General features: G+C 49.8%; 1 protein-coding gene and 1 long non-coding RNA gene across 2 annotated transcripts; both read left to right on the top strand.

Annotated features, from left to right (window-relative positions):
• Positions 1-972: 972 nt before the first annotated feature.
• Positions 973-8,991, top strand: LOC140394786 (uncharacterized). Its single transcript, XR_011936003.1, has 5 exons — positions 973-1,031; positions 2,574-2,716; positions 3,539-3,572; positions 8,033-8,149; positions 8,937-8,991. It is a non-coding gene; the product is annotated as an uncharacterized lncRNA (long non-coding RNA).
• Positions 8,992-11,568: 2,577 nt separating this feature from the next.
• On the top strand, positions 11,569-21,732 carry LOC140395771 (interleukin-6 receptor subunit beta-like). Its single transcript, XM_072483928.1, has 6 exons — positions 11,569-11,604; positions 12,183-12,393; positions 13,909-14,073; positions 15,149-15,295; positions 16,036-16,185; positions 21,530-21,732. The coding sequence occupies exons 1-6, from the start codon at positions 11,569-11,571 to the stop codon at positions 21,730-21,732; spliced, it is 912 nt and encodes a 303-aa protein (XP_072340029.1).
• The last annotated feature ends 915 nt before the right edge of the window (positions 21,733-22,647 follow it).

Here is a 22,647-nt window from a genome sequence, read left to right as displayed (position 1 = left end):
TTGAGGGGATTAGATTATGACGAGAAGTTGAGTAGACTGGGACTGTACTCATTGGAGTTTAGAAGGATGCGGGGGGATCTTATTGAGACATATAAAATTATGAAGGGAATAGATAGGATAGATGCGGGCAGGTTGTTTCCACTGGTCGGGGAAAGCAGAACTAGGGGGCATAGCCTCAAAATAAGGGGAGGTAGATTTAGGACGGAGTGTAGGAGGAACTTCTTCACCCAAAGGGGTGTGAATCTCTGGAATTCCTTGCCCAGTGAAGCAGTTGAGGCTCCTTCTTTAAAAGTTTTTAAGAAAAAGATAGATGCCTTTCTAAAGAATAAAGGGATTCGGGGATATGGTGCACGGGCCGGAGAGTGGAGCTTAGTCCACAAAGATCAGCCATGATCTCATTAAATGGTGGAGCAGGCTCGAGGGGCCAAATGGCCTACTCCTGTTCCTAGTTCTAATGTTCTTATGTTCTTAATGAACCAGATGGGTTTTTACGACAATCGACAATAGTTTCATAGTCATCGTTAGATTTTCAAATCCAGATTCTTATTGAATTCAAATTTCACTATCTGCAGTGCTGGGATTCGAACCCGGGTCCCCATTAGCCTGAGTCTCGGGATTACTAGTTCAGCGGCAATAAGTCACCGCCTCCCACGCCCCCTGCCCAATTAGTTACCGGTCGATTAGAGAAAACGCCAGAGAAACGGGATACGGGCAAATTGTTTCCGCCCACCTTATACTGATTGTTCCAGGGTCAACAAAAGAGATTCCTGATCAAAACCTGACTTAAGATGCTGGAGCTTGGGTCATTTTCCCACTTCGCCTTTTTCCTGTTCTGAGGTTTTCACTCTTTTATTTTTTCAGTTGCGACACGTGCAAGAAACACAGGTCCTTCCTGGCTGGGAATGAAAGTTGGTACATCGTGCCCCGCAACAACTTTTACCTGGAAAAGAACCTGACCTTCTGGGTGGAAGCAACAGCTGGGGGCTCAAGGGTTAGATCGAAAAAGCTCTACATTGTGCCAAAGAACTCAGGTGAGTTGGGCTCTTGTCGGTGTGTCAGGTCCCGTCCACGTCCCTCTTGCTTTGGGCCAATGAGTTGTGAATAGGACCATCTCCACTTGCTATTACTCAATCAGCTGGAATCTCAGATTAAAACAAGAGGCTCTACAATTGACGAAGGGTTGCTACACGGACAATACCTGTGATTCATTTTTAGCCAAGCTTTCCCGTTTGGAAGTTTGGAATTCAGGGGTTGGCTGGGGGGAGTTGGGGCAGTGGGGGGGGAAGCGTGGGGCCAGCAGTTAATGTTTAAAATCGACTACACATGAGGTAGAACCTCTATTGCTCCTCTCCAGATTCCTGCTGCATTTCTGCCAGATATTTGGTCAGATGGGACAGTTCTCGTGGATTCCAACTATTTTCAGGCTATTTCTACAGAGAATGATGGACAGGAACCATGGGCAGTTTGTATCTGCCACAGACGATAATCAAAGCCTACAGTGACCCTGGTCTGAAACAGTCATTGATGAAACGCCTGGGAGCGGAGGTCAGGGCCTAGGATGGGGATCAGGAATCTCTAACAATTCCCATATTGTAACTGAAACAATGAAACAACTGCATAAATGTCCCTGCTTTTCCCAGGCACTGTCTCGGTGGGCATTGACTATTCTGATGGTCAAGGGAACATAAATTGACTAGCTGTAATAGCCACAACCTGTGAGGTTTCTGCCAAATTTAGAAAAAAACTTAAAGAAACTACAGTTAAGGATGGTGGCCCAGCAAGGCACACCCTGGCTTGGCCAGGCCTGGCACCGCTCAGAGGAATGTGGCTCAGCAAGGCACAGCCTGGCCTGGCCTGACACCGCTATCAGAAGTGTGGCCCAGCAAGGCACAGCCTGGCCTAGCCTGGCCTGGCCTGGCACCGCAATGAGGAGTGTGGTCCAGCAAGGCACAGCCTGGCCTAGCCTGGCCTGGCCTGGCACCGCAATGAGGAGTGTGGTCCAGCAAGGCACAGCCTGGCCTGGCCTGGCACCGCTATCAGGAGTGTGGTCCAGCAAGGCACAGCCTAGCCTAGCCTGGCCTGGCCTTGCACCGCAATGAGGAGTGTGGCCCAGCAAGGCACAGCCTGGCCTAGCCTGGCCTGGCCTGGCACCGCAATGAGGAGTGTGGTCCAGCAAGGCACAGCCTAGCCTAGCCTGGCCTGGCCTGGCACCGCAATGAGGAGTGTGGCCCAGCAAGGCACAGCCTGGCCTAGCCTGGCCTGGCCTGGCACCGCAATGAGGAGTGTGGCCCAGCAAGGCACAGCCTGGCCTAGCCTGGCCTGGCCTGGCACCGCAATGAGGAGTGTGGTCCAGCAAGGCACAGCCTAGCCTAGCCTGGCACCACCATGAGGGGTGTGGCACAGCTTGGCCAGGCGTGGCCTGGCACCATTACGAGGAATGGGGCCGCCGTTGCAAATCCCTACAAAGCAACATGATGAACAGAGGCATCTGGGAACAGGGAACTACATTTGTAGAGAACAACATAACTTGAATCAAGGTTAATTCTCCTTTGTTTGAACTCTCGCACTTTTAGTCAGGTATAATGCACCTCGGAGAAAAGACATTGAGCTGGCGAGATCATCAGGAATACTCACCCTGACCTGGGAAAATCCGGAAGTCAGAAAGATCGATAATCAAATTCGGTATCGCAGACTTACCTCTGGAAAGTGGAACCAGGTATAAGGACTGTCTCTTCAAATTTTACCTGACATTCTCAGTACTGCCTCCCACTAACAGTTCACAAATCAGCACAGCAAAGCTTTTAATTTTGTGTACAAAACAGAATAATATATATGGGCAATCATATCACTCCCAGGGCAGGTACAGCACAGGGTTAGATACAGAGTAAAGCTCCCTCTGCACTGTCCCCATCAAACACTCCCAGGACAGGTACAGCACAGGGTTAGATACAGAGTAAAGGTCCCTCGACACTGTCCCCATCAAACACTCCCAGGACAGGTACAGCACGGGGTTAGATACAGAGTAAAGATCCCTCTACACTGTCCCCATCAAACCCTCCCAGGACAGGTACGGCACGGGGTTAGATACAGAGTAAAGCTCCCTCTACACTGTCCCCATCAAACCCTCCCAGGACAGGTACAGCACGGGGTTAGATACAGAGTAAAGCTCCCTCTACACTGTCCCCATCAAACCCTCCCAGGACAGGTACAGCACGGGGTTAGATACAGAGTCAAGCTCCCTCTACACTGTCCCCATCAAACCCTCCCAGGACAGGTACGGCACGGGGTTAGATACAGAGTAAAGCTCCCTCTACACTGTCCCCATCAAACCCTCCCAGGACAGGTACAGCACGGGGTGTGTCATTCTGAAGTGAGCATATCCATTCTTGAGTAATAGTTGAACCCATAGATCTGCATTTATTGGAGAAAGATAATTTTAATCATTAAATCTGCCTGTGCAAAAACTGATAATTGGAAGTAAAATTAAGGTTCATTGATTTTTAACATTAATTCCATTCAATCTGATCTCTTTTTCCAGACAATCTGCAATTCATATGAATCAAAGGCGCAAGGTAAAATAAACACATCATGTCCTAAGAATGAAAGTGGCTGGCAGAATGGCAAAATCAATTTCTCACTCACTGGCAGAATCAATTTCCCACTAACTGGCAGAATCAATTTCCCACTCGCTGGCGGGATCCATTTCCCACTCGGTGGCGGGATCAATTTCCCACTCACTGGCAGAATCAATTTCCCACTCACTGGCGGGATCAATTTCCCACTCACTGGCAGAATCAATTTCCCACTCACTGGCAGAATCAATTTCCCACTAACTGGCAGAATCAATTTCCCACTCGCTGGCGGGATCCATTTCCCACTCGGTGGCGGGATCAATTTCCCACTCACTGGCAGAATCAATTTCCCACTCACTGGCGGGATCAATTTCCCACTCACTGGCAGAATCAATTTCCCACTCGCTGGCAGGATCAATTTCCCACTCACTGGCGGGATCAATTTCTCACTCACTGGCAGAATCAATTTCTCATTCACTGGCAGAATCAATCTCCCGCTCACTGGCGGGATCAGTTTCTCACTCACTGGCGGGATCAATTTCCCACTCACTAATGGAATCAATTTCCCACTCACTGCGTAATCAGTTTCCCACTCACTGGCAGAATCAATTTCTCACTCACTGGCAGAATCAATCTCCCACTCACTGGCCGGATCAGTTTCTCACTCACTCGCAGAATCAATCTCCCACTCACTGGCGGGATCAATTTCTCACTCACTGGCAGAATCAATTTCCCACTCACTGCGTAATCAATTTCCCACTGACTGGCGGGATCAATTTCCCACTCACTGGCGGTATCATTTTCCCACTCACTGGCGGGATCAATTTCCCACTCACTGGCGGGATCAATTTCCCACTCACTGGCGGGATCAATTTCTCACTCACTGGTGGAATCAAATACCCACTCACTGGCAGCATCAATTTCTCACTCACTGGCGGAATAAATTTCCCTCAACACTGGCGGGATCAATTTCCCACTCACTGGCGGGATCAATTTCCCATTCACTGGCGGGATCAATTTCCCATTCACTAGCGGGATCAATTTCCCACTCACTGGCGGGATCAATTTCTCACTCACTGGTGGGATCAATTTCTCACTCACTGGCAGAATCAATCTCCCACTCACTGGCGGGATCAATTTCTCACTCACTGGCGGGATCACTTTCCCACTCACTGGCGGGATCACTTTCCCACTCACTGGCAGGATCAATTTCCCACTCGCTGGCAGGATCAATTTCTCACTCACTGGCGGGATCACGTTCCCACTCACTGGCGGGATCAATTTCTCACTCACTGGCAGGATCAATTTCCCACTCACTGGCAGGATCAATTTCTCACTCACTGGCGGGATCAATTTCTCACACACTGCCGGGATCAATTTCCCACTCACTGGCGGGATCAATTTCTCACTCACTAGCGGGATCAATTTCCCACTCACTGGCGGGATCAATTTCCCACTCACTGGCGGGATCAATTTCCCACTCACTGGCGAGATCTATTTCTCACTCACTGGCAGGATCAATTTCCCACTCACTGGCAGGATCAATTTCTCACTCACTGGCGGGATCAATTTATCACTTACTGGCGCGATCACTTTCCCACTCACTGGCGGGATCAATTTCCCACTCACTGGCAGGATCAATTTCTCACTCACTGGCGGGATCAATTTCTCACTCACTGGCGGGATCACTTTCCCACTCACTGGCGGGATCAATTTCTCACTCACTGGCGGGATCAATTTCCGACTGACTGGCGGGATCAATTTCCCACTCACTGGCGGGATCAATTTCCCATTCACTGGCGGAAACAATTTACCACTCACTGGCGAGATCAATTTCACACTCACTGGCAGAATTAATTTCCCACTCACTGGCGGGATCAATTTCCCACTCACTGGCGGAATTAATTTCTCACTCACTTGTGGGATCAATTTCCCACTCAGTGGTGGGATCAATTTCTCACTCACTGGCGGAATCAATTTCCCATTCTCTGGCGGGATCAATTTCCCACTCACTGGAGGGATCAATTTTTCACTCACTGGAGGGATCAATTTCCCACTCACTGGCGGGATCAATTTTTCACTCACTAGTGGAATCAATTTCCCACTCACTGGCGGAATCAATTTCTCACTCACTGGCGGGATCAATTTGCCACTCACTGGCGGGATCAATTTGCCACTCACTGGCAGAATCAATTTATCACTGACTGGCGGGATCAATTTCCCACTGACTGGCGGGATCAATTTCCCACTCACTGGCGGGATCATTTTCCCACTCACTGGCGGGATCAATTTCCCACTCACTGGCGGGATCAATTTCTCACTCACTGGCGGAATAAATTTCCCACTCACTGGCGGGATCAATTTCCCACTCACTGGCGGGATAAATTTCCCATTCACTAGCGGGATCAATTTACCACTCACTGGCGGGATCAATTTCTCACTAACTGGCAGGATCAATTTCCCACTCACTGGCGGGATCAATTTCCCACTCTCTGGCGGGATCTATTTCCCACTAACTGATGGGATCAATTTCCCACTCACTGGCGGGATCTATTTCCCACTCACTGGAGGGATCAATTTCCCACTCACTAGCGGGATCAATTTTTCACTCACTAGTGGGATCAATTTCCCACTCACTGGCGGGATCTATTTCCCACTCACTGGAGGGATCAATTTCCCACTCACTAGCGGGATCAATTTTTCACTCACTAGTTGAATCAATTTCTCACTCACTGGCGGGATCAATTTGCCACTCACTGGCGGGATCAATTTGCCACTCACTGGCAGAATCAATTTATCACTGACTGGCGGGATCAATTTCCCACTGACTGGCGGGATCAATTTCCCACTCACTGGCGGGATCAATTTCCCATTCACTAGCGGGATCAATTTCCCACTCACTGGCGGGATCAATTTCTCACTCACTGGCAGGATCAATTTCCCACTCACTGGCGGGATCAATTTCCCACTCTCTGGCGGGATCTATTTCCCACTAACTGATGGGATCAATTTCCCACTCACTGGCGGGATCTATTTCCCACTCACTGGAGGGATCAATTTCCCACTCACTAGCGGGATCAATTTTTCACTCACTAGTGGAATCAATTTCCCACTCACTGGCGGGATCAATTTGCCACTCACTGGCGGGATCAATTTGCCACTCACTGGCAGAATCAATTTATCACTGACTGGCGGGATCAATTTCCCACTGACTGGCGGGATCAATTTCCCACTCACTGGCGGGATCATTTTCCCACTCACTGGCGGGATCAATTTCCCACTCACTGGCGGGATCAATTTCTCACTCACTGGCGGAATAAATTTCCCACTCACTGGCGGGATCAATTTCCCACTCTCTGGCGGGATCTATTTCCCACTAACTGATGGGATCAATTTCCCACTCACTGGCGGGATCTATTTCCCACTCACTGGAGGGATCAATTTCCCACTCACTGACAGAATCAATATCCCACTCATTGACGGGATCAATTTCCCACTCACTGGCGGGATCAATTTCCCACTCACTGGCGGGATCAATTTCCCACTCACTGGCGGGATCAATTTCCCACTCTCTGGCGGGATCAATTTCCCACTCTCTGGCGGGATCAATTTCCCACTCACTGGCGGGATCAATTTCCCACTCACTGGCGGGATCAATTTCCCACTCACTGGCGGGATCAATTTCTCACTCATTGGCGGGATCAATTTCGCACTCACTGGCGGGATCAATTTCCCACTCACTGGAGGGATCAATTTCCCACTCACTGGCGGGATCAATTTCTAACTCATTGGCGGGATCAATTTCCCACTCACTGGCGGGATCAATTTCCCACTCACTGGCGGGATCAATTTCCCACTCACTGGCGGGATCAAATTCCCACTCACTGGCGGGATCAATTTCCCACTCACTGGCGGGATCAAATTCCCACTCTCTGGCGGGATCAATTTACCACTCACTGGCGAAATCAATTTACCACTCACTGGCGGGATCAATTTCCCACTCACTGGCGGGATCAATTTCCCACTGACTGGCGGGATCAATTTCCCACTGACTGGCGGGATCAATTTCCCACTCACTGGCAGGATCAATTTCTCACTCACTGGCGGGATCACTTTCCCACTCACTGGCGGGATCAATTTCCCACTCACTGGTGGGATCAATTTCCCACTCACTGGCGGGATCACTTTCCCACTCACTGGCGGGATCAATTTCCCACTCACTGGCGGGATCAATTTCCCACTCACTGGCGGGATCACTTTCCCACTCACTGGCGGGATCAATTTCCCACTCACTGGCGGGATCAATTTCTCACTCGGAAATGTGAACGCGGCATTAAATTGAAAGAGTTAACTCTGAAATAAAGATAAGATCCAGTGGGAAGGTGAGGAGGCTGGATGGGATTTGATAGAATTTCAATTCCCTGATTTTGATTTTGAATGCTGTGTGTTGATTATTTCAGACACCTGCACAATCCATCTGGAATCTACAGCTGCCTTCAAGCTCCAAATTCGAAGGATTCTCCATTCCCACGGAAGCATCTGGAGTGAATGGAGTAAAATTATCTTCATTCCAGCAGGTTAAAAAAATGGATTATCTTCATGGAAAACCCAACGGACAGTGTGCTGGTTGTGTGTGTGTGTGTGTGTGTGTGTGTGTGTGGGTGGGGGTGGTGCTGTGGGAGGGGTCAGGATGTGAGGAGTCAGGGTGTGGGTGTGAGACTCAAAATGCAAGGGCCAGTGTGTGAAGGCCAGGGTACGAGGGTCACGGTGGGAGGGGCTGACTGTGAGGGTCAGGGTTGGAGGGTCAGGGTGGGAGGATCATGGTAGAATTGTCAGGATGGGAGGGTCAGGATGCGAGGATCAGGGTGAGATGGTCAGGATGGGAGGGTCAGGTAATGAGGGTCAGGGTGGAAGGGTTAGGGTGGGAAGGTCAAGGTTTGAGGATCAGGGTTGGTTGGTCAGGGTGGGAGAGGCCTGTTTGGATATCAGTGTGTCGGGGGGAGGGTCAGGGTTGGAAGGTCAGGTTGGAGGATCATGGTGGAAGGGTCAGGGTGGGAGGGTCAGGGTGGGAGGATCATGATGGGAGAGCCAGGATTGGAGGGTCAGGGTTGGTTGGTCAGGGTGGGAGAGGCAGGTTTGGATATCAGTGTGTCAGGGGTGAGGATCGGAGTCGAAAGGGTGAGGGTTGGAGGGTTAGGGTGAGATTGGACATCAGTGTGTGAGGGTCAGGGTGGGAGGGTCAGGATAGGAGGGTCAGGTTATCAAACTGACGTGTCTTGTGAAGAGGAGGCTGTTCCTGTGTGTTAATGTTAACAGTTACTGACAGACAGAGCTTACAATGAAGTGATTTTATTTCTTTAACAGAAATCACCCAGAGCCTGCATCTCCACTGGGAATTTACTGATGGCTTCAGTCCCAGCTGCCCAGGCCAGAGGAATGTGAAACTGCAATGGCAGGTGAGGGCAGGCAGCAGAGTGATCGCTCTCTCTCTCTGTTTCTAGCTGTCTTTCCCTCTCTCTGTGTCTCTCCCTCTATGTCTGAATATCCCTCTGTCTCTGCATATCGCTGTCCATCTCCCCCTTTCTCCATCTCGCGTAGGGACAAAGAGCTCAGGAGGAGGCCATTCAACCCTTCCAACCTGCTCCGCCATTCAATAAGACCGTGACTGATTTGTTTATGTATCAACTCCACTTTCCTGCCTGTCGCCACCCCCCCCCCCCCAAAACGGGTTAATGACCGTCTGAGAGAAAATAATTCTCCTCATCTCCATCGTACACCATAGACTTATTGGGCAAGATTCTCCGATTCTGAGACTATGTCCTGAAAATGTGTTGAGTTCCACGATGAAAAAATCGGCAAGGCCCCAGCACCGATCCTCCGCCCGGTGAGGGGCTAGCAGCCGCGTCGCGTAATAACGCACGGCCTTTACAAAATAAATGGCCGGAGAATTGCCGGGTCCATGGCCGCGCATGCATACGGAGATGACCTGCAGCGGTCGCGCCATTCAACACGGCGCCGGCTGCGCGCGGACCCGACCTGCCAGATAGTGCCCCCCTAGACACCCACTCACCACCCCCAGACCACCCCTCACAAAGTCCCCCCAGCCCTCGCTGAAGCCCCTCCCGGCCAGCGGCACGGCTCCCGTCCGACTGTGGCGGCACTGGACAAACAATGGATAAACACTCGTGCTATGATTGACAGCTCTTCACCACATCAAAAGCGGCTGAGCACTGCCTGCTGTGAATAAAAGGAAGTGAAACCACGTAGCCCTCATGTATGCATACTATGGAGGGGTGACCCTTTATCCTCGTTGTGGGAGGAGAGGATGCCCCTCCTTGCCAGTAGGGGAGGGGGTCAGGATTAGCAACATGGGGGAGGGGGGGGGGGCTGCTGCCGGACGTTGGGATCAAGATGGCAACTGGATACCGGCATTCCGATGGAATCCGGTGAACACTCAGCCATGCATATGCTTGCATGGCTAAGGAGAGAGACGCACACCTGGGCTAAGGAGAGAGACGCACACCTGGGCTAAGGAGAGAGACGCACACCTGGGCTAAGGAGAGAGACGCACACCTGGGCCCACTCCTAGGCCAGTGGAGACCGGTCCCGATTCTTTGCTGGCGGGAGCACAGTGTCTCCAGAACAGAGAATCCAGGCCTGTAACTTTTTCAAATAAGGAGATTAAAACTGTAGACTGTATTCCAGACGTAGCCTTACCAAGGTGCAGTAAAACATCTCTACTTTTATATTTAATTCCCCTTGTTATAAATGCCGATATTCCATTTGCCTTCCAAATCATTTGCTGCACCTTGAGTGCCAATGTTTTGTGATTCATGTACCAGCACACCCGGATAATTCTGTACCATCGGGTTCTGCAATCGTCCTCCATTTAAATAGTATACTGTTCTTGTATTCTTCCTGCCAAAGTGGACAAGTGGCAGCCGCGTGTACCATCTACAAGATGCACTACAGCAACTCACCAGGACTCCTTCGAAAGTAACTTCCAAATCCACTACCATTACCTTTTAGAAGGATAACAGCAGCAGATGCAAAGGAAGACCACCTGGGGGACGTTCCCCTCCAAACCACTCAACATCCTGACTTGGAAATATATCGCCGCTCCTTCACTGTACCCCGCCCGGTAAATGTCCTGGAACACCCTCCCTGACAGCACTCTGTGTGTACCTACACCTCATGGCCTGCAGCTCACCACCTTCTCAAGGGCAATTAGAGATGGACAATAAATACTGGTCTAGCCAGTCATGCTCACATCTAATGAATTGTCCATGTGGCGTAGGTACACCCACAGTGCTGTGAGGAAGGGAGTGCCAGGATTTTCACCCAGCGACAGTGGAGGAATGGCAATATGGTTCCAAGTCAGGATGGTGAGTGGCTTGAAAGTTTGGCGTTCCCATGCACTTGTTGCCTTTGTCCATCTAGATGGTACAGTTTGCGCATCTTGTAGATGGTTCACACGGCTCCTGCTGCCCGTCAATGGTGGAGGGAGTGAATGTTGAAGTTTGTGGAACAGGTGCCAATTAATCGGGGCTGCTTTGTCCTGGAGGGTGTTGAGCTTCTTGAGAATTGTTGGAGCTGCCCTCATCCAGGCAAGTGGAGAATATTCCATGACACTCCTGACTTGTGCCTTGTAGAAGGTGGACAGGCTTTCGGGAGTCAGGAGATGAGAAACTTGCTGCCGAATTCCTCCTCTTGTGGCCACAGTATTTATGTGGCTAGCCCAGTTGAGTTTCTGGCCAATTGTAGCCCCCAGGGTGTTGAAAGTGGGGGTTCAGTGAAGGCAATGCCATTGAATGTCAAGGGGAGATGGTTTGATCCTCTTTTGTTGGAGATGGTCATTGCCACTCATCAGTCCAAGCCTGGATATTGTCCAGCTCTTGCTGCATTTGTACATGGGCTACTTCAGTACCGCGAGGAGTTGCAAAAGGTGCTGAATATTGTGTAATCATCAGTGAACGTCCCCACTTCAAACCTTATGATGGAAGGAAGATCATTGATGAAACAGCTGAAGCTGGTTTGGCGAAGGACACTCGCCTGAGAAACTTCTGGAGTGATGTCCTGGAGCTAAGGTGACTGACCTCCAACAACCACAACCATCTTCCTTTATGCCAGGTATGGCACCGACCAGCGGAGGGTTAGTCTCCTGATTCCCATTGACTCCAGTTTAGCTAGGGCTCCTTGATGCCATGTTCGGTCAACTGCAGCCTTGATGTCAAGGGCCGTTGCTCTCACCTCAACTCTGGAGTTCAGACCTTTAGCCCATGTTCGAACCAAGCTTGTAATGAGGTGTGGGGCTGAGTGCTCCGGGCAGAACCCAAACTGGGCGTCAGTGGCCAGGTCGTTACATATCCCCCCAAAAAAGACCTAATATTTTACATCCTTTCTTGGTGTTTCTTATTTCTAAGATGGTGACTAATAAATCCAATAAAGAAACATCTTAATCAGGACTGTGAGGATGTGAGAACTCCTGCCACAAGGTGAATGACACAGACACAGTTAAGGGGAAGCCGGATAAACACATGAGAGAAAAGGGGAATAGAAGATATTCTCTTTTTGATTTTGATCTGACTAACAATGAAACTTTTTCTTTAGCCCTCGACTGAACCCAACGTCGGAGTCACTAGCTACAGCCTCATCTTCCAACCAGCGCTGGATAAAAGCAGCTTCACTCAAAAACTCCACAACAATTCAACCTACCAGACAGCCATCTCGCTGGCACCGTACAACATTTCCATAGTCGCCTTTAACAAAGTGGGAGCCTCACAGACTGAGACGGTCACCATCCCTGCCGCACCACCTGAAGGTACAAAGCAGCCTGATGATGTCAGGGGTTGAGACGCAATGGATAGGTCGCGGGCGGGTTCTGACTATCGCCACAGCTCGGTAACGGTATGGTGAATCGCGGACGAAATCAAAGCGTAAAAACACCTTGCCGTGCAATGACACATGTCTCAGGCACACACCTGTGTATCCCTGACTCAGCAAGTCTCGAAGCTGCAAGGCCACAATGTTGCTGCATTGAGCTACGGACAAGTATCATAGAATTTACAGTGCAGAAGGAGGCCATTCAGCCCATCGAGTCTGCACCGGCTCTTGGAAAGAGCACCCTACCCAAGGTCAACATCTCCACCCTATCCCCGTAACCCAGAAACCCCACCCAACACTAAGGACAATTTTGGACACTAAGGGCTATTTATCATGGCCAATCCACCTAACCTGCACATCTTTGGACTGTGGGAGGAAACCGGAGCACCCGGAGGAAACCCACGCACACACGGGGAGGATGTGCAGACTCCGCACAGACAGTGACCCAAGCCGGAATCGAACCTGGGACCCTGGAGCTGTGAAGCAATTGTGCTATCCACAATGCTACCGTGCTGCCCGTGGGCCAGTGTTTTACGGCCCAGTCTTGCGAGTGGCAGGAATCATTGTGGGTGCGACCAGAAAATTTGCAAAGCAGCCAAGAGTCTATTGACTTTGGGCAGGACTTTCCATTCCCAGGAGTGGAAGGACTGGAAAATCCCCGCCCGCTGTCTCAAAATAAGGGATCGATTATTTACAACTGCGACTGGGAGGAATCTCTTCACTCACAGGGTTGTGGATCTTTGGAATTCTCTACCCCAGAGAGTTGGGAATGCTCCATCGGTGAGCATATTCAAGATTGAAGTCGAATTTTGGTCTTGGGGGATTTAAGGAATATGGGGAGCAGATGGGAAAGTGGAGTTAGGGCCAATGGCCAGACTTGATCGGTGGTGGAGCAGGCTTGAGGGGCCAATTGGTCTACTCTTTTTGCTTATTGCTTAGGTCTTACATTCTTATCATTTTCAACATGCCGTTTGAAATGGTTACCAAGTGACTGGAGAGTAGGGGGACCCTGCTGACACAGTTTGTATCGGTGTTTCCGGGCGGGCAATTAACCGGGCATCCACACAGGGATAATGTCCCAGCTTCTGATATCTCTACTTGTGAGAGGAATCAAATGGTCGATGAAACTTTTACTTGGGAACCAGGCAGTATCTAACTTCAAAACACCATAAATATCCCCAAAGTGGTTCTATCTCGTCAGTCAAAAATACAGACCCGAAATCACGAGGGTATTCCTGTTCACTGCCTGTTACCACTTGAACCTCCAAGAGACCTTGAGATCCGAAACCCACCTTACTCCCCGTGCCCGCGAGATCTTGAGATTCTGCCCACCCTCCCGAAGCTCAGGGACTATCCAGAGATCGTTTGGAATTTGCGGGACCTGCTCAGATTGTGCTGTTGTCCTGTTATTGTTTATATCGCTCACTTCCTTCACTATCCCTTTTCTGCACAGGAACACCGAGGTTGAATATCACTGTCCAGAATAACCGCACTCTGAAAGCCTTATGGATTGAGCACAATGTCAGATTCTACTGCATCATCCTGGAGCTGGTGTCAGTGGGAATTCTGAGCAACACCTGTCAACCCAGAAAGCAACTGAGAACCAAGAACGAAAGAGGTAAGTGCCTATCAATAGATACTGTCTGCCTGTCAACTGGCATTACCTGCTTGGCCATCAACATGTTTCACCACCTGTGTCTGTATACATGCCCCATGTTTTGAGCAGGTTGGGCCTATACTCATTGGAGTTTAGAAAAATGAGTGGTGATCTTATTGAAAGATATGAGATTCTGAGGAAGCTTGACAAGGTAGATGCTGTGGGGGGATGGGTAGATGCTGTGGGGGGGGGGGGTAGATGCTGTGGGGGGGGGTGTATATGGAACTAGGGGGTACAGTTTACTGTGTATGTTCCCTTGGCTGCAGAAAAATAATTTTTACTGTACTTCGGTACATGTGACAATAAATCAATCAATCAATCAAAAGGTGTTTCCCATTTAAGATGGAAATGAGGAGGACATTCTTCACTCTGGGGGTCTTTAGTTTGTGGAACTCACTTCCCCAGAGAGCAGTGGAGTCTGGAACATTGAATATATTCAAGGCTGAGTTGGACAGATTTTTGATCTACGAAGATTATGTGGGTATGGGGTTGGGGGGAGAGGCGGGGGAGGATTGGGGGCAGCAGGAAAGTGGAGTTAGTGGAGTTAAGGTCACAATCGGATCAACCAAGGTCTTATTGAATTGGGGAGCAGGCTCACGGGATTGAATTGCCTCCGCCTGCTCCCGCTCTCTTGTATTTTACATGGCTGGTATTGCTAAGGTTCTGCTCAGATGTGGTGGCCCTGGATAGAGAGCTTGATTCTAAGCTAAGCCATGCTCTTGCCTACTCTGTGAGTGTTTTATGGCAGTGAAGCTGTTGCTTTACACTGTGCTGTTTCTTCAAATGTTAACTTCGCATCAAGTCTACAACAGGGCCATTCAGCCCATCTGGTCCATTCTGATTCCTGTTCCACAGGAACCCCCTCCCATTGTAGTTCATCTCACTCTTATCAGCATATCCTTCTATTCCTTACCTCCGCTTGTGCTTATTGAGATGATGAAGTATTTAAATCCCTTCACATTGTTGTGAATGGCATGTTTCTGCATTCGTCTGGGATAATTGTCAAGTGCATCTAATGTTGTGTCGTTATTTGCAGGAATGTTGCAGAAGGTGTTCGAGGGGCTGGAGCCCCTGAAGCGTTACCAGGTCACCGTCCACACCAATAGCACTAAGGAGAGCAGTGGCTGCCAAAGTATGAGTGGCTACACCATTGGATCAGGCGCGATCTGCACTCAGGAACAACGTAAGTTGCAAGCTGCGTCATCGACCCCCCAAGGTTTTACTAATGGTGAAGATTATCGTATCCAAGGCTCATTGGGCAATGGTGGAGATGCTTCTCTCGCTTGCCTTTTGTGAAGAGTTTATTTTCTGTGGGGCACAAGGAGCTCAGAGTCCTGGTTCTGTCCAGCTGCCCAAGATAATCAACATGGTGCCATTGATTCTGTGTGAGGTGGATGGTTCCAGTTCCAATTCACTTCCCGCACCGCGAGGCCGACAGAGCCCCACCTAATACTGGGTGAAGCATGAGCCGCAGAATGAGGTGGGACAACCTTGAGAATGAATTGCGAAAGGTGGGTAGAGTTATTGCGTCCTGTGCAATGATAAACCCTCGGGCCAGAAATGTATCTTGTGCTGCTGTCGCCCGACAAACCTGGAGCTGGGGATTTGCGAACACGTCAGAGTTGTTAAAACATTACTCCTGGCAAAGTGTGGATTGTGGATCATCAGATTAGGAGTCAGGAGGTGATGAACCCCTCGACCCTCCTTTGATTAACGGGGTTTCACTTGGCTTTGTGTCAGCTTCCAAATTAATCGTTTCAGTCTAACGCAGATGAAACCTTTCTAAGCTGTTGGCTGCAGCTTTTTATATTATTAATATTTTAGGGACTAACTGGAAAACTCTTACAAAGATGCAGTACGAGTACAATGGGCAGTATTTCTCCTTTGTGCACTGTGTGATTCGATGATGCTTTTTCATTTTAGCGCCAATCCATGGACCTAGCAAGGTCAGTGTGACCAACATCAGGAAAAACTCGATAGTCCTCGAATGGGATGAGTTGTCACTGGGACAGTGTCAGGGCAGCATGCAGAATTACCTCATCATCTACAGAGACCGCCGGAATCACACACACAGTAAGAAAAAGTAGCACTTTCCAAAATAACTCCCAATGCAATACAGCCCAGAGCGACACGTCCACAGTCCCAGAGCAGGGTTCACAGCGGTTTGACTCCAACACAATAGCAATACCAGACAGCGCAGCTCCAGTTCCCTGGTTCACACCTCCTTCTGTTGGTGCGTGTGCAGTTTGTATCAGGTGTTTGGGTGAGCGTGCGTGCATGCATGTGTGTGCTTGTGTACTGGGTTATGTCCGTTGTCTGTGTGTGCATGCATGCATGTGTGTGCTGGATTATGGCAGTTGTTTGCATGTGTGAGTGCATGCATGTGTGTGCTGGATTATGTTGGTTGTTTGCGTGTGTGAATGCATGTGTGTGCTGGATTATGCCAGTTGTCGGCGTGTCTGAGTGCATGCATGTGTGTGCTGTATTATGGCGGTTATGTGTGTGTATGTGTGCATCTGTGCACATATGCACATGTGTGTGTGCACATGCGTGCATACATGTGTGTTGGATTATGTTGGTTATCTGTGTGTGCATGCGTGTGTGTGCTGGATATTGCCAGTTGTTTCTGTGTGCGTGTGTGAGAGCATGCATGTGTGTGCCGGATTATGTCGGTTGTTTGTGCATGCGTGTGTGCATGCGTGCATGCATGCATATATGTGTGGGTGTGTGTGCAGAATTATGTCGGTGTTTGTGTGTGCGCGCGTGCATGTGTGTGCGCGCGTGCATGTGTGTGCGCGCGTGCATGTGTGTGCGCGTATTTGTGTGCTGGATTATGTCAGAAGTGTGTGCGTACATACACATGTGTGTGCGGGTGGGTGGGTGGGTGCAAGATTGTTGGGTGTGTGTGTGGGCGCATGTGTACATGTAAGGTCAGATCGATTGGCCATGCTAAATTGCCCTTAGTGTCCAAAAGGTTGGGAGGGGTTATTGGGTTACGAGGATAGGGTGGAAGTGAGGCCCTAAATGGGTCAGTGCAGATCGATGGGCTGAATGGTGTCCTTCTGCACTGTATGTTCTAAGTTCTATGTGTGTATGGGTAACCAGTAGAAAAAAGTATTGGTGAAAATTAAGGGACTAAATCTGCAGGAGCTGATGCCTATATCCTGGGGTTCTAAACAAGATAGCTGCAGTATTGACTCTAAAACACTGCCTATGGACTGGAATTTAACAAATGCAACAACACTGTTCAAGAAAGGTCGGAAGAGAAAAACGGGGAACTGTAGGCCAGTCAGCCTGACATCAGCATCGGGAAAATGTTGGAATTTATCACTGGGAAATCTGAAAAATGCACTTGGAAAATCTTAGCATGACTGGATAGAGTCAACATAGTTTTTTCCAAAGGGAAATCATGTTTGACATTTTGACATTTCTGTTTTTATTTCCAATTTCCGGCATTCGCAGTATTGTGCTTTTATATAATCACCAGAACTATAATCAGCAGTAAGCTGCCACAATCTCTGACAAAATACAAACTTTATAAATTTAAAATAAACAAAACAAACAGTCCTTAACACTATAAGTTTTAAGTGTTTTTGTTACATGCTCAGTTTTACCATTTACTTCCCCCAAGTATTTTCCTGATAAGACACATCAACCTTGAAGTTATTTACTGCTTTAGGGACCACAGTATGCTGCTTTTAATTCTCCTCAGTTCCAGTTATTGCCTGATGTAAGAGTTTCAATTACTACCTTGAGCAACTCGGTGGCACAGTGGTTAGCACTGCTGCCTCACAGCGCCAGGGACCCGGGTTCGATTCCGGCCTTGGGTGACTGTCTGTGTGCAGTTTGCACTTTCTCCCCGTGTCTGCATGCGTTTCCTCCGGGCACTCCCCCCCCCCCCCCCCCCCCCCCCCCCCCCCCCGCACGGGGTCGGACCCCCCACCACCACCACCACCATGCTGCCCCCAGCTGCATCCACAGCGAAAGTCCCGCCGGCAGGTGTGGACGGCGGCGGTTGTCTCAGCTTTTCTAGCGTGGCCGTTCGGCCCATCCCGGACCGAGAATCACCGGGGGGGGGGGGGGGGGGGGGGGGGGGGCCATAGAGCAGCCCCCGACTGGCGCTGCGCCGGCGCCAATGCCGCCGGTTCTCTGCTCTCCGGAGAATCGGCGGACTAGCGTTGGGGCGGCGTGGTGCGATTCGTGCCACCCCTGGCCCCGGGGTGAGAGAATCCCTCCCTCTATGTGCAGGTTAGGTGGACTGCCATGATAAAAGTGCGGGGTTATGGAGATAGGGCGGGGGAGTGGGCCTGGGTAGGGTGCTCTTTCCTCTTTCGGAGGGTCAGTGCAGACTCGATGGGCCAAATGGCCTCCTTCGGCACTGTAGGGATTCTATGGATTCTGTACCTCATGACTGTGGATGCCTATGTCTCTTGTTCTTGTTACTTCCTCAATACTCACAAGCTACTCTGCTGGCTGCTTTCTTTTGCCACAAGACTCTGAGATCAACGTGGATTTTCTTCACTAGCTCAAGCTAGTACAATTCTTTCAATTTAGCTCCCTCCCAAAATCCAAACTGAGATGAAGCCTCACCCACATTCCGCACAGTGAATTTAGCAATTTCTCTGTTTAAACTGCAGGCCTCATCAACTGTCTCTAACTGTCATTTAATCCATAGAATTCCTACAATGCAGGAGGAGGCCTCTTGGCCCATCGGGCCTGCACCAATCCTTCGAAAGAGCACTCTGCCCAGGCCCATTCCTCAGCCCTATCTCTGCACATTGATCATGGCAAATCCACCTAACTCTGCACGTCTTTGGACTGTGGGAGGAAACCGGAGCACCCAGAGTAACGTCACGGTGACATGGGGTTGAAACTCCACACAGACACCCAAGGCCGGAATCGAACCCATGTCCCTGCCGCCGTGAGGCAGCAGTGCTAATCACTGTGCCTCCGTGTATTTCGCTACTTGGTTACTTTGGCTACATTCTCCCAGTGGGCTGCGCCACACAAAATCCAGGTTGCAACTAAACTGTCTTTCATTGAGAGGATTACTGTAGGTCACTGAGGATTACGGTGATTTCTTCCAATTAGATAAATCTTCCAGTCATTTCTTCCCTTTTCAACTTTGCTTTCCACTGAACATCAGCTCCCAATCGCAGACTGTATCAGGGACGAGATAGCGTTCACTCTACCTCAGGTGTACGTCTGGCTTTAACTCTTGGCACCCAAGCGACAGAAGATCCAAAGCTGGCCCCATCTATAAGCTTTTTCTCTCAGCCAGTCTAGTCTGCTGGCTATGCAAAAACTGAATTTGCCGAGATCATTTCAAAACAAAGAGCTGATCTAAGTTCCACCCATCTCCATGGCAATGCGACAAGCAAGGCAAATTAAATGCAAATTAACTACCTTTTAATTACAAAGCTTCACTTAATTCCGGGAAACCATATGAATAATTGTTTTACTTGAACAGACACAGACATTGCGGTGACATCGGGCGCGATTCTCCGACCCCCCCACCGGGTCGGAGAATCGCCGGGGGCTGGCGTGAATCGCGCCCCCGCCGTGTCCCGAATTCTCCACCACCAGAGATTTGGTGGGGGCGGGAGTCGCGCCGGTCGCGGGCCCACCCCCGGCAATTCTCCGGCCCGCGATGGGCCAAAGTCCCGCCGCTGTCAACCCTCGCCCACCGGCGTGAATTAAACCTCCTTTTGAACGGCGGGACAAGGCGGCGCGGGCAGGCTCGGGGGGGGGGGGGGGGGGGGCGCGGGGCGATCTGGCCCCGGAGGATGCCCCCACAGTGGCCTGGCCCGCGATCGGGGCCCACCGATCCGTGGGCGGGCCTGTGCCATGGGGCACTCTTTTTCTTCCGCCTTCGCCATGGTCTTCACTATGATGGAGGCCGAAGAGACCCCCTCCCCTGCTCATGCGCGGAGATGCCGTGAGCTGACGCTGCCGCGCATGCGTCGCCCGGCGAAGACCTTTCGCCGCCGGCTGGCGTGGCGCCAAAGGCCTTTCCCGCCAGCCGGCGGAGCGGAAACCACTCCGGCACGGGCCTTGCCCCTCAAGGTGAGGGCTTGGCCCCTAAAGGTGCGGAGGAATCCACACCTTTGGGGCGGCCCGACGCCGGAGTGGTTCCCGCCACTCCATCACGCCGGAACCCCCGCCCCGCCGGGTAGGGGAGAATCCCGCCCAAGGTCTGGTGTCGCTGACGGCAGAAAAACTGGAGAGTGGCCAGAAGTTGGCAAGACCAGGAAATCTCGCCACTTGTCTCCAGTTCTTCAGCTAAGTAAGCCCAACAGCCATTTTATTAACTTACCTGTCTAACTGTTAACCTCTTGCATCAACATGGCCCCCATCCTATTAAGTGTAATAAACCCCAAGCTTGTTTGGATTGTATTCTTGCTCATCAGTTTCCCAAGCCGGATGCCTCCATTCTCCACTGTAAAAACTTTAATTTCAAAAATAAAAGTAATATTTGAATGGTGGTCCAGTGGTTGGCACTGCTGCCTCGCAGCGCCAGGGTCCCGGGTTCAATTCCGGCCTTGGGTGACTGTGTGGAGTTTGCACCTTCTCCCCATGTCTGCGTGGGTTTCCTACGGGTGCTACGGTTTCCTCACAGTCCAAAGATGTGCAGGTTGGGTGGATTGGTCATGCTAAATTGCTCCTTATTGTCCAGAGATGTACAAGTTAGGTTACAGGGATAGGACCAGGGAATGGGCCTAGGTAGGGTGCTCTTTCAGAGGGTTAGTGCACACTCAATGGGCCGAATGGCCTCCTTCTGCACTGTAGGAATTCTGTGATTCTATGAAAATAAATTAACCATGAGCAAGACATTCGCACCACAGGATATATTTCCCTTGGAGGCAGTACGGCAACCAAACTGGTCCCTGGGATGAGAGGGTTGTCTGATGATGAGAGGCTGAGTGAATTGGGTCTAAAATCTCTGGAGTTTCAAAGAATGAGAGTTGATCTCATTAAAATATTCAAGATCCTGAAGGGGTTTGACAGGGATGACACTGAGGTTCCTTCCCCTCAAGAGAGAGAGAGAGAGAGAATGGAGACCATATTGACATAGTCTCAGGATTAGAGGCCCATCATTGAGGACTGAGGTGAGGAGAAATTTCTTCAGTCAAAGGGTTGTGAATCTCTGGAATTCTCCATCCTAGAGGGTTTTGGACGCTCCATCGTTGAACATCATTAAGGCTCCGGGACAGACAGATTTTTGATTTCGCGGGATCAAGGATTGTGAGGACCGGCAGGAAAGTACGGTTTAGACAAAGGTTCAGCTGTGGTCATATGGAGCAGTGGATTAGACTCGAAGTCGAATGGTCTACTCTTCCTGCTGCTTCTTATATTCTTGGATTGTGTCTGGTGTGTTTCTGCTCATTGATCATGTCTGATTCTGTTTTGTTGTCAGCTGCTACAGTCAACTCCTCGACTCTAAGTTTCACTTTGTTGAATCTAAATTCCTCGACCCTGTATACCGTGGAGATTTGTGGTGTCACTACTGTTGGAATAGGAGCCAAAACTCTCCGAAACTTCCAAACCAGGGATTATGGTAATGTTTGCCACAGCCTAGTGCCTGTGATTAACCCTGTCTATTTGTACAACCAAGTCTAATTTACATCAACCCATATAATTTGCATATTCTCTGTGTGCAAAATCTATGTGTACTGGTGTGTCCAAGCACTATGTGTACTGGTGTGTCCAAGCACTATGTGTACTGGTGTGTCCAAGCACTATGTGTATGAGCACTATGTGTACTAGTGTGTACAAGCACTATGTGTACTAGTGTGTAAAAGCACTATGTGTACTAGTGTGTACAAGCACTGTGTACGAGCACTAAGTGTACTAGTGTGTACAAGCACTATGTGTACTAGTGTGTACAAGCACTATGTGTACTAGTGTGTACAAGCACTATGTGTACTAGTGTGTACAAGCACTCAGTGCGTTTACACACTAGTACACATAGTGCTTTTACACACTAGTACACAATGTGTACTAGTGTGTACAAGCACTGTGTACGAGCACTAAGTGTACTAGTGTGTACGAGCACTATGTGTACTAGTGTGTACAAGCACTGTGTACAAGCACTGTGTACGAGCACTAAGTGTACTAGTGTGTACAAGCACATTGTGTACTAGTGTGTACAAGTACTGTGTACGAGCACTAAGTGTACTAGTGTGTACAAGCACTAAGTGTACGAGTGTGTACGAGCACTAAGTGTACTAGTGTGTACAAGCACTATGTGTACTAGTGTGGACAAACATGTGTACTGGTGTGTGCAAGTACACTCTATGTGTACTGCTGTGAACAAGCACATGTGCACTCGTGTGTACACATTCACTCTATGTGTACTGGTGTCTACAAGTACACTGTGTGTACTGATGTGTTCACGTACATGCTATATGTATTGGTATGTACACGTACATTCTATGTGTACTGGTGTGTCCAAGCACCATGTGTACTGGTGTGTACACATACGCACTATGTGTACTGGTGTGTACAAGTAAACTCTGTGTTCTGGTGTGTACA

The sequence above is a fragment of the Scyliorhinus torazame genome, chromosome 18 (genome assembly GCF_047496885.1).
Source record: "Scyliorhinus torazame isolate Kashiwa2021f chromosome 18, sScyTor2.1, whole genome shotgun sequence".
Taxonomy (NCBI): Eukaryota; Metazoa; Chordata; class Chondrichthyes; order Carcharhiniformes; family Scyliorhinidae; genus Scyliorhinus; species Scyliorhinus torazame.
The sequence above is the reverse complement of the archived record's forward strand: the minus strand, read 5'-3'. Positions and strand labels throughout refer to the sequence as shown.